The following is a 14,602-nucleotide window of genomic DNA, read 5'->3' on the forward strand; positions in this document are numbered from 1 at the left end:
AAAAAAAATTGTACAACATGTCATCTCATTACACATTTACATACACATTTTCTTAAAAAAATAAAATTAAAAATACTGTAAAATATTTTTTTACTTGTTTGCACTGTTGAATTACAGTATCAGTAGTTTTTATATTTTAGATAGTATATTAGAATAGTACAGAGAATAGTGTCAACCCCAAGCAGCAACCTTCAGATCTTTAAGACACTTTAAGACAAAAAAAAAACATCCAACACAAGAGGGATGAACACTTTTATTCTCTTAGTGCAGTAAACAATTTTCTTACATATATATATATATATATCTTTTGCATGTTTGTGTATGCATGTATAGAATTATATAGAGAGATATATATATTTTAACACATCATGAAATGGAAAAAAATTAGCACAAGACAGCTGGACATGCTTTTCAAGTAAACGCTATCGAAATGAAAACCAATAATAAATATACACACACACACATACTCACAAGAATTCTCAGTACCAAAACAGTAAGGTTACCAAAAGGTTAACGGTAACAAAAAAATAAATACAACAAACAAAAGTGGCTGTTATACAATGCAATATCGTTTAAAAATAGTAGCTCCCTCTCAGATTATAATCTGTTATAAATAAATGTCCCTCGCTCATAAATCGCAGGTAATGCACCAAGTACCACTGCAGCAGGGACACAAACTCACACTGAAATGAACAAACGTACCAAATTTTCTTTGATCTCCCACTTTTTGCAAGCAGAATAATTTTACCCAAAATGGAAATTCTGTCATTTACTCAGCTGTTCCAAACCTGTATGACTTTATCATAAGAAATATAAAATTACTTTGATTTATTTTTTTAACTCCTAAACAAACTTTGAGCTACTTTGCAGAATGCCCAAGCTGCTCTTTTCCGCACAGTGAAACTACATGGGTAGAACAAAACAATTAACAAAAGAGAACCCTCAAATAAGCCCATATGACTTCTTCATGACTATAGTTAATTGTAAAAAATATCATGCCAAATCTAACACAATGTAGAAAAGAGCTGCTAGGACACCTTTCACAATAATTGTACAAAAGAAACCATGTCTGGAACAACATTAGGGTGAGTAGACGTTTCATTTTTGGGTCAACCATTCCTTTAATAAAACAAAAGTCTGACATCAAAAGTACAAATAAATTAAAGGTTAGGTAACAAATCTCTCAGAGCACTTGTATGTGTTCAGTCTTTTTTGTCCCACACTGTCCAGGATAGACGCGTCTGTTTGTGCTGCTTTCCCATAAGGAGAACTGCAGAGCGGCTCACTCTCGACTCTACGTGAGCTTAACTTGACTCTTCAGAAAAATAGACTTTGACCTGGTAAACATCTCAACGAACACTAATATTGCACAGTGGAAGGGACAGTGGGATTGGGGAGCTCTCGTACTCTGTATGATCTTTACAGACCGCTCTTTAAAAGTACCTGATTTCTGAAGCTCTTCGTTTTGTCTGAAGACATTCAAACCTCCGCTCCACTAGGGGGCGACAACAGAAATGGCAAGCTATGAGCAGGGGCATTTTAGAGTCATATGGGTCATGTACCAAGTCAGGGAGTTCATCTGAGTCTTAACAGAGCAGCAGTGACTCATCATCACTAGTTTCTGTTTTCGCCGTCGCCTCCATACAAGCGTCCGGGATCCGTGCCGTATGGACAATTCCACAGTGTTCACAGGGGCCATCCCTACCCACCACCCGGCCTCTGAGAGAGACCGCAGCGGGGGTCAGGTGGGGCCCGAAGGCCTGCTCCAGGCCTTGTTCCAGCAGGGGCCTGGAGCTCTCATCACTGTCCAGGGAGCCGGCGTCCGAGACGGGAATGAGGAGCTCCACGTCGTCCTCATCCTCGCCTCTAATACCGACCCCAGTGCAACCCACACTTCCTTGCTCCAGTTGCCGCAGAGGGCTGTGATTCTGCCCAATGCCACTTGACCCTCCATCGCTAGAGCGCCCCAGAGAGAAACGAATCCAGCGCAGGCTGCGGGTGACCCGGCTTAGAGCGCTGCTGAAGAGGCTTCTTGAGGAAGTAGTGGTAGCAGTCGTAGTACATGAAGATCCAGTTACTCCAGAACTTTCTGAGATGCTCTCAGAGATGCTGCTCTCCCGGCTGACGAGTGGAGCGGAGCTGGCAGACACAGAGACGATGGCCTCCACGGCTGTTGTAGGGGGAGTTTTCTGCGGCAGTGGGGCCATCAGGCCTCCAACAGCTCCCGGGACATCCCTGCGGGGATGCTGCTCACTCTCAGTGTCCGTATCGTCAGAGTCCAAGGGCAAGAGTCCACGGTGAGAGCCAAGCCTCTCCGGCTCACGAGCTGAGGCACTGCCATCAGGACCCTCTTCTGTGTCCGCAGACACCAGTGCGAGAGAACCAGAGCGCCGTGAACGTGTGAAATTGAACAGGCGTCTCCAGATGTTGCCATGGCGCCCTGTAGTGGGGAGTCGGATTGAGGTGAATCCCAGCTGAGAGCGAACTGCCAGTCTTAGGTTTTCTAAAACAGATGCCTGAAAGCAAGAACAATAGGGAGTGTTACCCAAGGTCAGCCATCATGCTTCATATTCTCTGGGAATTTTTCAAGGTCAGTCAGACAGCACCTTGATGCAAGTTTACCAAGTCTACTATAGAGAAGGCTTGGCTCATACATTTTCATTTAGCCAATACGCCAACTAAAATTGACCAGTGGTTTTCAATCCTGTTCCTCGGGACCCACTGCTCTGCACATTTTGCATGTCTCACTTATCTGACACACTCATTTGAGTTCATGGAGCTCTTTCCTAATGAGCTGATGATCTGAATCAGGTGTGTAAATTAGGGAGACATGCAAAATGTGCAGAACTGTGGGTCCCCAGGAACAAGTTTGAAAACCACTGATTTAGACAATGGTGAGCTAATGACATTTTGAGAAAAACTACTCACTATGCAAGATATCTATTTAAAACCAACACAAACCCCTGAAACTTCAAATCAAAAGAGCAAAACGTAGCTTCTTGGATATGTCTAAACATTTCAGCTAGCGCCCAAACATGGAAGGGTAAAAGACTGTTTTTTGCCACAAAAAACAAAGAACGGATGATTAGGCCTTAACTACATAACTATGTAGTCTTCTTACCTGGTTTCCAGAGCAGACAGGAAAATCTTCGACTGGGGGAATCAGTCCTTGAGCAATCAGCTGCCCATACGATGGAGGAGCTTCTCTTCTCAGTAACTCGGCTTCCACTCTAGAGAGCTGAGTCTCAAATGACCTGGAAGAACAACCACTCCCATTCATTGGTAGTTGATGAGAGCACAGTCACAGAAGCATAAACTGATAAAACTAATAAATTAGGGGTGTTGGTTTAATACGTTAATCTAATTAATTAATAATGGAAAATAACATTAACATTTTTAATGCAATTAACGTACACACTAGGGGTTGCACCGACTAATCGACTTCAACGCTCTGCCATGACGCTTTAAGCTTGATGTCGACTAGTCGCTGCTCCAATAGAGGGCACAACAGGATAAGAAATCTTTGAAGGACTTCCACATTTACGCTCCATTTCCAAACAGTTCAAATGACAAATAAATGCATACTCTGAAAGCGCTCCACAAGACATGTGTGATTATATAACTGGATGCTCGAAATTGGTGACGCGTACGTGATGCCATGCATCAACTCACCACATGATGTAGCCTAAAAAAAATGCAGTTATATGCCCCTAAAATTCAAGAGTTTGGGGGAACATGCTCCTGTTTGAGATTTTGTCTCATATTTATATAATTTGATATCCGTGTTTTCCATACATTGATTTATTTGTGGCAGCCTGTCGCAATATCAAAACTGACCGCCACAGATAGATTTTCCAAAAGGCTTTGATTTCGTTGAATAACCATGCACGTTTCAAAATCAAATGCGGGGCGGGTGTTAATATGAATGTATATTTGAAGGGAACCGACTGTCTTCAGAAAAGTTTTGATGTCATTTTCATTTAATCTTTCCTATAATGCCTGATAAAGTAGCATTTGTTGAGCGCAGCCCTGCTTTGATTACAGCCCTTACCGGGGAAACAGCTATTTCTGCCGCTCCAAATTCTCTGCCAGCAGGAATGAATTTGCATTTTCAATCAGCCTCTCTGCTGTTTTCGTTCAGACCAACACGGAAATCGACTGATGTTTTTATGCAGTAAACATGTGTGTGTATATATATATATATATATCCTGCAGGGGAAGTGCCACCACATTAGAGTGCAAGTCTGTGGGAAACACTGGATATAGCTAAGCAATATCACAGAAGCAATGAGTGCAATAATCACACAAGTGCTGAATAGTAAGAGTACAAATGTGATATTGATTTTATACAACAGTTCAATAAATAAGAACTTAATAGTGTTATATTTCAGACACAATATTGTCTGTTTTGCCAACGCAGATATTACCTATTAAAGTGACAGAACTGTTGTGTGTCTCCAAGCAACACACAATTTCTGAATGAATCAGTGTTTTGAATGAATTGGGTGAACCAATGATTCAATGCCCCATTCATAAAGAGAGCCATTTACTTAATTCCTAAATGAATCAGCTGTTTGAAAGAATCAAATGAATGAATGACTCAATGACTTACTCATCAAGACATTTACTGCCACCTACTGGCAGTTTTAGTTCCTTATTTAATTATCATTTAATTAAAAAACAATATCATAGTTACATATTAATAAAAAAAAAACTGAAAAAAAATAATAATAACTAATTAAAGACCCCCCCCACACAAAAAAATAAAACAATTTCTGCAGCTACTTTTCGTAATATCTATTTCATGCCCTTCTCATGTAACAATAATGGCTTAAATGATCTTTTGTGGATAATTTCTCGGAAGAATTTGAAGTGCGATAAGATTAATTAATGGCCACATCGTGTAATTAATTAGATTAAACAATTTTAATCGATTGACAGTTGCCCTATAATAAATATTTTTCCTGAACAATCCAGTTCTGTTTTAGCTCTAGTCTGGCGAAGTGGCTTCACTTACCTGCGCTCAAACATTCTGAGTGAGTAGAGTTTGCATGTGCAGCCCAAAGCAATCACCAGCAGCAGGCCGCAGATCAGACTTCCAATTACAGCGGCTGTGATGACTCGTGTGGGTACGATTACCGGGCAGCTCTCCTCATCGCTTCCGTCCCCGCAGTCGTCTTGTGCGTCACACACCCAGCTTTCAAAAACACAACGGTTGTTCTTGCAGTGGAAGTTTCCAGGTTGGCAGAAAAAGCAGTTCTTCTCATCAGAGCCGTTCGGGCAGCGGTTCTGGTAGTTGCACCGGTCAGAGTGTGGGTAGCAAGCACCGTTTCGTGAGCATGGGAACTCGTCTTCCTGGCAGTTGCTGCAGTTGAGCTCGTCCCTGCCATTGGGACAGTGCCAGTAGCCGTCACAGCGCTGTTGTTCATTGTAGCATCCCCAGTTCCCTCCACACGGGATTTCCCACGGCAGGCAGAAACCGTCTACTTGATACGTAACGTTAAAGCCTCGAGCCGCATTGATTTTGTCAGCATAAAAGTGTATCCGAAGCTGTCCTGAAGATGACACCACCGCTACAGGGGCTCGAGAGTCGAATGCAGTCAACACACGCAACAGACGCCTGGGGTTCTCCTCTAGTCCATCGTAGACTTTAACATAATCGCCATAGCCTGTGCCGTCCAGCTTGAAGTCCATAAAACGCAGGATAACCTTACGGTGGTCACCGGTGTCGATCAGCCAGGTGCAGTTACTGCCAGGCGGATAGAAGTCAGGATAGTTGGGCGAGCTGAAAGTACCGTAGAAATTGCGCAGCCATTCACCACAGGTGGGCACGTCACAGTCGATTTCATCCCCCAAGTCCTGACAGTCAATGCTGCCGTCACATTTGAGCGACTCCGGCAAACAGGTGTAAACATGGGTGTAGCGTGAGAGACAAGGGAACTGGTTGAAGCCGCAAGGCTGGAAGGAGAAGAATGCGGAGGGATTAGGCTGTACACACAGCTCCTCGTCTGAGTTATCGCCACATTCATCCATGGTGTTGCACTTCCATGACTCTGGGATACACTTTCCATTAGTGCAGTGGAACTGCTCAGGCTTGCAGCTGGCTTCTTCCGATTTCCCTACAAATTACACAAAGATATTAGCCATTTAAAGAGACATAGGCTTTAGCAGTAATGTTTTATGAATTCGTTTTTGGAAGGATTTCAAAGGTTTCTGCAAGTTTTATAAAGGATAATTTAAGACTTTTTTTTTAAGACCAAATAAAGTAAATTTAAAAAGGAACTATGTGTCTAAATGTAAGACTAAGGAGAATGCAACGAGTTGTATTAGCAGCACTTCAATGTTTGAAAATAAAACTTTCAATTTTACAAACCAAAACTGCTTAACTAGAATTTGAAAATAACTTTTACTGTACCTTCTAAACCCTTTCTAAGATCTTGTTTTCTGAGAAATGTATCGAAATGAAGTGAATTTGATTAAAAAGGTCAAATATCTGCCAATAGGCTCAGAAAAATCGGATAAAAAAATACTGCCCGGCCCTGCAGATTTGCTTTATTCACCATCAAGAAGATCAGGCCCTTTCTTTGGGAACATGCTTCACAACTTCATGTTAAAGCTCTTGTTCTGTCCAGGCTGGACTATTGGCAGGTCTTCCAGCCAGTTCTATCAAATCTTTACAATTAATCCAGAACGTGGCAGCAAGATTAATTTTTAATGAGCTGAAAAGAATGCACATCACACCTCTGTTTATCAATTTGCACTGGCTACCAATAGCTGCTCGCATAAAATTCAAGGCATTGATGTTTGCCTACCACCACTGGCACTGCACCCCTTTACCAATATTTATTACTTCAGACTTATGTGCCTCTAGAAGCTTGCGTTCTGCAAGTGAACATCGCTTTATTGTGCCATCCAAAAGAAGCACAAAATCACTTTCACAGACTTTTAAATTAAATGTTCCCTCCTGGTGGAATGACCTGCCCAACTCAATCCGAGTCCTTAGCCAGCTTCAAGAATCGGCTAAAAACACATCTCTTACATCTTTATTTGACCCTCTAACTCTAGCACTCTCTATTCTAATTATATTCTTAAAAAAAAAAACTTGTCCCTTTTAGACTTGCACTCCATTCATAGTTTATTGAAATAAACTAACACTAGCTTTTTTAATCTTTTTGTATTCGATCTAGGTTTTGTTTTAATTTATTATACAATTAACAAGCAAAAAAGGTCTCTAACACTAGCTTGCTCGATTCTTTTTCCATTCGATCCATTTTCTTTTTATTATATAATAAAAAAAAAACCTTGCTACGTGTACTGCGTTAAGCTAACTGAGACTTGTTATAGCACTTGCATATCAAGTTTCATATTTGCATATTTCAAAGTGCTCTTTTGTTGATTTTGATTGCTTCCATTGTCCTCATTTGTAAGTCGCTTTTGGATAAAAGTGTCTGCTAAATGACTATGTAAATGTAAAAATCAGCTTAATTCAAACTTCATTCAATTTCTCAGAAAACAAGGCCTAATATGTTCAAATTGCATCTCAAGTAAATGCATATTGATTTAAGGATGTTTAGATATTTGTACTGGAAAATAAATATACTGACAACGATTTTTCTTTTTTTGCAGTACTTGCAACATTTTAATGCTATAACTTTAGAAATGTAAGACTTTCTGCTCCAAGACCTTTTAAGGCCCTAATTTTTTAAGGGCAAATTAGGACTTTTTAAAACCCTGAGAGGATGATTGTAATGTGCAACAGCAAAAAGTAAGTATGAGTTTTATGTCTATAGTCAGCATAAAACAGCCAAACTCCCAAGTGCCTATAAAATTCTGGTATCTAAACATGACTTGCTTCCTTTATTCAAGTCTGTGAGATCTAATCCCATTTTATCATTGGCTAGTTTTTCCAAAACCCTCTAGACTAAATTTTAAGGAATGACAACAGTGATGCTTGCCTTAGAAAGAAACCAATTCAAGAATGACGTTAATGTGTTCTTGAAAAGCAGGTCATTTTGCGGTAACCAAATACAATTTGAGAGTGAGAGAATTTACGAGTGTCGCATGGCAATGTGAGACATCTACGTAACTGCATCCTCACTGATACAGGTGTATCTAAAGGGATATAAATAGCAGGTCTACCTGTTATGTAAGAGAGCCTGAAGCCTTTTCCAGTCATGCTGTCATCAGAGTGGAACTTGATCCACACGTGATCCTGAGAGGAGATGTATGGGGCCGGAATAGACAAGCCACAGGCCCGGTACCCATCCAGGTTCTTGTAGTTTCCAATGGAGATCCAGTCCAAACCACATCGGTGTGAGCTCTGAATTTCAAAGTCCTGAAAACTAAAAAGAACAACCGATTTTAAGTACAGGAACATTGGGTATGGGCACGTGACAATATGAAAAACAACCATCCCTGTCATCAGAGTTAATTCAAATTAGGCACACGATTGCGTCTCGTTGCATGACATGCCTCAAACATCAATAGATCAAGACTTGAATGTGTATTGCTATAAAGAAGTACCAACTAAGAAATGATGCAGAGAAAAGCTCCACCAAACTAAATACCTATAAAAAGAAAGGTATACTTGTGGTACACGCGTCTCGCTGAAAACTGAACCAATCATCTATTTAAGACCGTTCCCATTTGCAGAATTAGCGAGTTGCTGCGTTTACCACAAAAATCACATCCCATGGAAAAAATACCCATTTGGTCTATTTCTGTGCCAGTAACCATAGACACCATTCTAGGATAAAGATGCAAACAAACACTCTGGTTGAAGCAAACAGGCAGCGCAAGAATAGAGCAGATGCGGAACATAAAAATAAAAATTGGAAAAAAGCTTTCAAAGGGAGTTTAAGGTGGCAGCAGCTTGAAGAAAACCCCCCACAGAATTATTCCTTTAAACCAAGACAGAACTCAAAATACAATCCGAACCTCTTGGTAATTCAAGAGATGCTGCTCTGCCTTAAAGATCTCTGTTAAAGAAATGACAAAAAAAAAAAAACCAGATCCCCAAAGTTTTGCATCTGCATCTAAAGAGGCAGATTGTTTTGGCAAACGCAGTTGCGTGCATTGGTACAGAGAATCAGACTCCACCACCACTGCAGGAATTTATAGTCAGTATAACCACAACTCTTAAGCCTGTAATTAAGGCAAACTGTGAAGAACTTCTTTATTCTTGATCAGCTCTTGACTGCATCAGTGGAAGGGCAAATATTGCAGTATGGTGGCGAGGTGTTACCTGATGGTGATGATCTCTCCAGGGTTGGCCCTGATGTTCCAGCTGCAGTTGATGCGAGAAGGGTATTCAAAGGGCCAGCCAGGGCTGGTTATCACTCCACTGGACGCCCTTATCTGCTCCGCTACATCGCCACAGGCTGGAGAAGACCACAAAAACAAAGGTTAAGACCCTGCATGCACATTTCAACACATAATGGGCGATTAAGACCAGAATATCAACTTGCATAATAATTAAGCACGCACCGTTTTTGCTCACTCAGTTTTTTTTTTTACTCTAGAATGGGAAATAATGTTTTGAAATGCTTATAGGTCACTAATTTTTGGAAACAAGCTAGTGAGTGGATACTGGTCAAAGAAATATGAATCACCAAAATAGTGTGCACTGGTCACCAAAATAGTGAATTATTATAAAAACATTTCTACACTAATATAGTTGCAGAACTTCCCCTAAAAGCAATGCTGGAAATACAACATGCCTGCTGATGAAATGGGGTGGATGAAAGAGTAGCAAGTAATCATTCAGTTAACAGTTAGGCAAGAGGTAACATGTGCACACTAATCTGGGCTAAATATCATGAGCATTTATATGTTTTATATTCCTTTGATCTGCAGAGGCACATACAGTTCCCTACAAGCTGTGTTTGAGGACTTCAGAAACTACTGAGGAGCTCTGTTTAACAGTCATCCACACAGAGTCTATTTTGCTCTGAAGATTAACAAGATCTATAGCTTGGGTCTGTAAACCAAACCTGAAGTCAGGACTCACCGTTTGACATGCCTGATACATAAACGTTCTCGCTGTGCTGCGATGAAACGGTGTTTCCTGTAAAAACAGAAAAACATTTTTCTAATGAATGAAGATGCATGACACTACTCTGCTGCAGAAAGCAATACGTGTAGATGAAAACCTAAAGGGGGCAAGGAGCTGATCCATTAAACTTAATCTGGTGTGCAGCAGGGCTCTGAACACCAAGGGTTGAAATTTCATCCACAGTTGGACGCAAGTAGGAACAATGTGGAGTCATTATCAAACAGATACTAAAATAGCCATTTGTGTGTGACAAACTGACCCAGAATGCTTCCCACATCGTTGCGAAATTTGGTTCAAACGCCCACAACAATTCAGAAGACACAAAGCTTCACTTCAAAATCAGAATGGAAAGGGAATGCTGAACCTACATTGTAATTAAGCCAACAGCATAACCAAAGCTGCTTGCCATGCATTTTAATCCATTTAAGAGATCAAGCCATGAACATCAGGTCTGCATAACCCTCGGCTAATATTTTAACTTGTTCTGACTGATCGAAGCCACGGTTCATCCAAACCTTTTCAACTGCTAAACTTGAAAGATAACGCTAGAAAATCTCAAAACGCTTACGATCAACAAAGTGATTGGATTAAAAACTTGGCTTAAGGCCCATTCACCCCAAGAAAGATAACGATATTAGCGTCCACACCAGTGGACGATATCGTCTGTTTATTCCAAGCGCATGCGCGTCTGCCGCTTTAAATTCTCAAGCACGTTATAGCAGGATGGATTCTGATTGGATGTCAATGTTTTTATCATTCATCAGCTGGAAAAAAATGTTCTGAAAGTGATTCCAACTAGGGATGGGCGATATCTTATCGTTTGCGATATACCGGTAAAAATTCTCCACGTGATAAGAATTCGTCTTCCTGCGATAATAACGATAAAGTCTAGTTGTTGACATATTTCTGTGTACGACTGTGTGGAGTGACGTGAAGGAAGGCAGACGTGAAATTGAGCAGCTCCTTCTACAATCTGGAGCAGGTTTGGATAGGGCTGTACAGTGCGACAAAAATCGTTCTGAGCCTTGAGTAAATGTACGTAGCACGTGTGCGACACAGTTTTACATGTGTATGAGTCATTTACAAACCTGTTGTCCAACAAAGATATTTTAATTTATTGACATGCTTTTTCTCCATATTAACTTCATAACATAGTCGAGTGTTTGAAATAACTTATTTTTGTGATCGGACATAGTTTCGTATCACAGAATAAGGCAGACATCATACTATTTTATAGTATTATATACAGTGATAAAGGCTATGTCGATTAGCATTGCATTATAAATATACTTTATCCTTATAAAAAATACCCAAGACTGCTTGAAGAACACAGATACCATATATTTTGTGCAATCGCATGTTTATTGTCTTCAGGTTTCCTCAGTTAAAATTTCTCTATCTGCGTTTTATTCAGCTACAGTGATCACTGGATACTTCTTCCTGGAGCATTACTTCTATGCATATGTGGAGTTTCTGCACAAGGGCGCCCCTCCGGCTTCCAGTATGAATTAAACAGTCATTACATTACATTACGTGTGTACACAGTAATGCTCTCACAATACCCTATTTTGGGTAAAAATAGGAAAGATAATACTTTTCTCTAAAAAAAACAGGATTCCCTAAATTATCGTCATTAATATCGTTATCGCAATAAATATCAGAAATTATCGTAATATTTTTTTAAGCCCATATCGCCCATCCCTAATTCCAATTATATTGTTTCTCTGTGCCTTTATCGTTATAGCTGTGGTATCTCTATAGTTATGGTCCTTGGTGTGAACGGGCCTTTAGTCTTGTATGGCCATTAGGGTTGTGTATTGGCAAGAATCTGGCGATACGATACGCATCACGATACAGGGGTTGCGACACGATATGTTGCGATACTGTAAGCAAGGCGATATTATAGGGATGTGTCTTATTTTAGGAATAGGATATATTTTTAGGAAAGCTGTCACCCCCATATGCAAAACTAACTAATTAAATATTATTTAACCAGAACGCAGTAGGATTTGCATTGGCCAAAATATGCTAACAAATTCTATTTTTTATTTTCATATCAATTTCAAATTTTATGAGGGAGGTCTGAAGGGAGTAACTTCACTATAATCGAGAGACACTGACTGGGGCAATTGCTATAGTAAATAAGTGATGTCTGCTTAGTATTTTGCCATGTTCTAGTATGTCACCTTCAGCCAAAATCCAACATCAATACAATCTAATCAGAAGCAACCATCTAATAGCCACATAACATGACCTAATAGTCAGCGTTTTAACTGCTAACGCCCTCAGTTCTATGTCCCAATGGCATAGTACTCTTCTATTTTTTTCAGTATTCTATAGGCATGCTATTCACAATAGACTACTTTTTTCTTTATGCACGACCACAGCCCAACGATAGCCCTGAAGGGCATATATTGTTTGAGCTGGCTGATCATCTGTTGGGGTTTCCCTCACTTATGTCGGTTTGCTTACAGCAGCTGACTTCATGATGGAAGCACAGCGAAGGGGAAACACGCATGCAAACACAGGCATGCAAACCTGGCCGCTGCCACACAACAAATGTAGAACAACTGACGGACACGGTGGATATTTCAGCTTGCCTATATCAATAGGAGAGTTGTGATGTTGCAAGCAACAGATCTGACAATTGGAACAGATGCACTGGTCTTTACAATAGTTCACAAGCAATTAAAAAGACGACAATTTATGAAATTACAAAAATATATATATATATCTAAAAATAAATCCAACTTTGGGTTTTGGAGGGGAAATATAGAAATAAATGATTATTGTTATTAAATAATCAACTGCAAGAATAAGGATGGCCAGGGGTCAGTGAAAGGCAGTCGCTTGCTTGATGCTGTAGTGCTGGGCGGTATACCGGTTCATACCGAATACCGGTTTTTATTTTTGTTATGATATGAATTTTTTAAATACCGCAATACCGGTGTATGTCACTTAAACAACGTTCTGAAAGCGACACTGTTTGAAAGGGGTCCCTTTTCACTGTTGCACTGTGGTGAGGGAACAGCTGTATGTGTTACTAAGCCTGAAAGTTCAGAAACTGAAGCTGTAGAACTAATAGAACGTGATGACACAGAAGAACTCATCCACAATATGCACAAATATCCACCGCCCCTGCCATCAGCTCCCGCGTCTCACACACACGAGCGAGACTTTAGCACTAGATTTAGCAACTTTCAGACCCTTTTAGCGACTTTTTCCCATAGAATATTCATACTGACAAACCTAGTGACTTTTTTGGATAAAGCTTAGCTATGGTTCAGTTGGAAGATTTCGCCAGTGCTGTCCCGCGAACGCGAGGTCTGACTTTCCCGGAGAAGTGTCAGCTCTCTCGGCGTCTGTTCTGTGCAGTGAGCGGCAGAGAAGCACCGCAGCCGACTCTATTAGACTCTTTCTGTCACATCAAAGTTTAATTCAGTGTGTTAATTGTCGTTTCTTTGTAATTATTTCTGAAATTTAATTGCAAGTTATGAGTGAAATAGTTTCAAAAGTAAATGCTACACCAAATATTTTTTCAATCTCGACTCGATTGATTTAGTGTTTGCATTATCTTATCGTTAAATGAACAATTAGGTAGTATAAAAATGCAGAACACAATATTGGGTAAAATAGTCCATTTGTAGTAAGCGTGAACTTTTTGTTGCTTCGTTTTGGTATTGCATGAAAGAATATTTATGATCAACAATAATGTTGCTGTTTTTTTTTATTGTGCACATTTCAGTGCATTATGGGGTCCAGACGGTGGTCAGTTCAAGAAAGTCATTTTATTCTTTAATGCCATGTGACCCAGTCCTTGCGATTCATTTTGAAGCTGGATGGAAGGAGAGTTTGAGTTAATGTATAATTCAAGTTGTCAAGTCATTTTTTTTTATGCATTTCATGTGACGTTTCATAGATAAGAAATCTGTTTAAAGGTGCCATAGAATGGAAAACTGTATTTACCTTGGCATAGTTGAATAATAACAGTTCTGTACATAGAAATTACATACCATGAGCCTCAAACACCATTGTTTCCTCCTCCTTATGTAAATCTCGTGCATGCAAAAGACCACTGAAAAATAGGAGAATCAGAACATAACACCGACTGTGACGTTACAGTTGGGATCACTAATAGTTACGCCCCCAACATTTGCATATACCCGCCCATATTCTATGCCAGCCACCAGCCGAACCTGCACAGCCGAATCATCAGAAGTTCTGCAGGTATTGTGAAGAAACAAGCGAGGATAATAGCGAAAATGGCAGATCATGTAGTGCTGGGCGGTATACCGGTTCATACCGAATACAGGTGTTTATTTATGTTATGATATGAATTTTTTAAATACCGCAATACCGGTGTATGTCACTTAAACAACGTTCTGAAAGCGACACTGTTTGAAAGGGGTCCCTTTTCACTGTTGCACTGTGGTGAGGGAACAGCTGTATGTGTTACTAAGCCTGAAAGTTCAGAAACTGAAGCTGTAGAACTAATAGAACGTGATGACACAGAAGAACTCATCCACAATATGCACAAATATCCACCGC

General features: G+C 40.1%; 1 protein-coding gene across 1 annotated transcript in view; it reads right to left on the minus strand.

Annotated features, from left to right (window-relative positions):
* Positions 1-1,159: 1,159 nt before the first annotated feature.
* LOC107559399 (low-density lipoprotein receptor-related protein 12-like) overlaps positions 1,160-14,602 on the minus strand; it is a 15,830-nt gene continuing 2,387 nt past the window's right edge. The window contains exons 2-7 of the mRNA XM_016243208.1: positions 10,010-10,066; positions 9,245-9,380; positions 8,140-8,342; positions 5,018-6,119; positions 3,122-3,254; positions 1,160-2,516 (exon numbers count right to left, since the gene is read on the minus strand). Coding sequence (XP_016098694.1) covers positions 1,587-2,516; positions 3,122-3,254; positions 5,018-6,119; positions 8,140-8,342; positions 9,245-9,380; positions 10,010-10,066 — 2,561 coding nt within the window. The 3' untranslated portion in view covers positions 1,160-1,586. The remainder of the gene's footprint in view (positions 2,517-3,121; positions 3,255-5,017; positions 6,120-8,139; positions 8,343-9,244; positions 9,381-10,009; positions 10,067-14,602) is intronic.

Source organism: Sinocyclocheilus grahami, unplaced genomic scaffold (assembly GCF_001515645.1).
Source record: "Sinocyclocheilus grahami isolate Dianchi unplaced genomic scaffold, SAMN03320097.WGS_v1.1 scaffold683.1, whole genome shotgun sequence".
Classification (NCBI taxonomy): domain Eukaryota; kingdom Metazoa; phylum Chordata; class Actinopteri; order Cypriniformes; family Cyprinidae; genus Sinocyclocheilus; species Sinocyclocheilus grahami.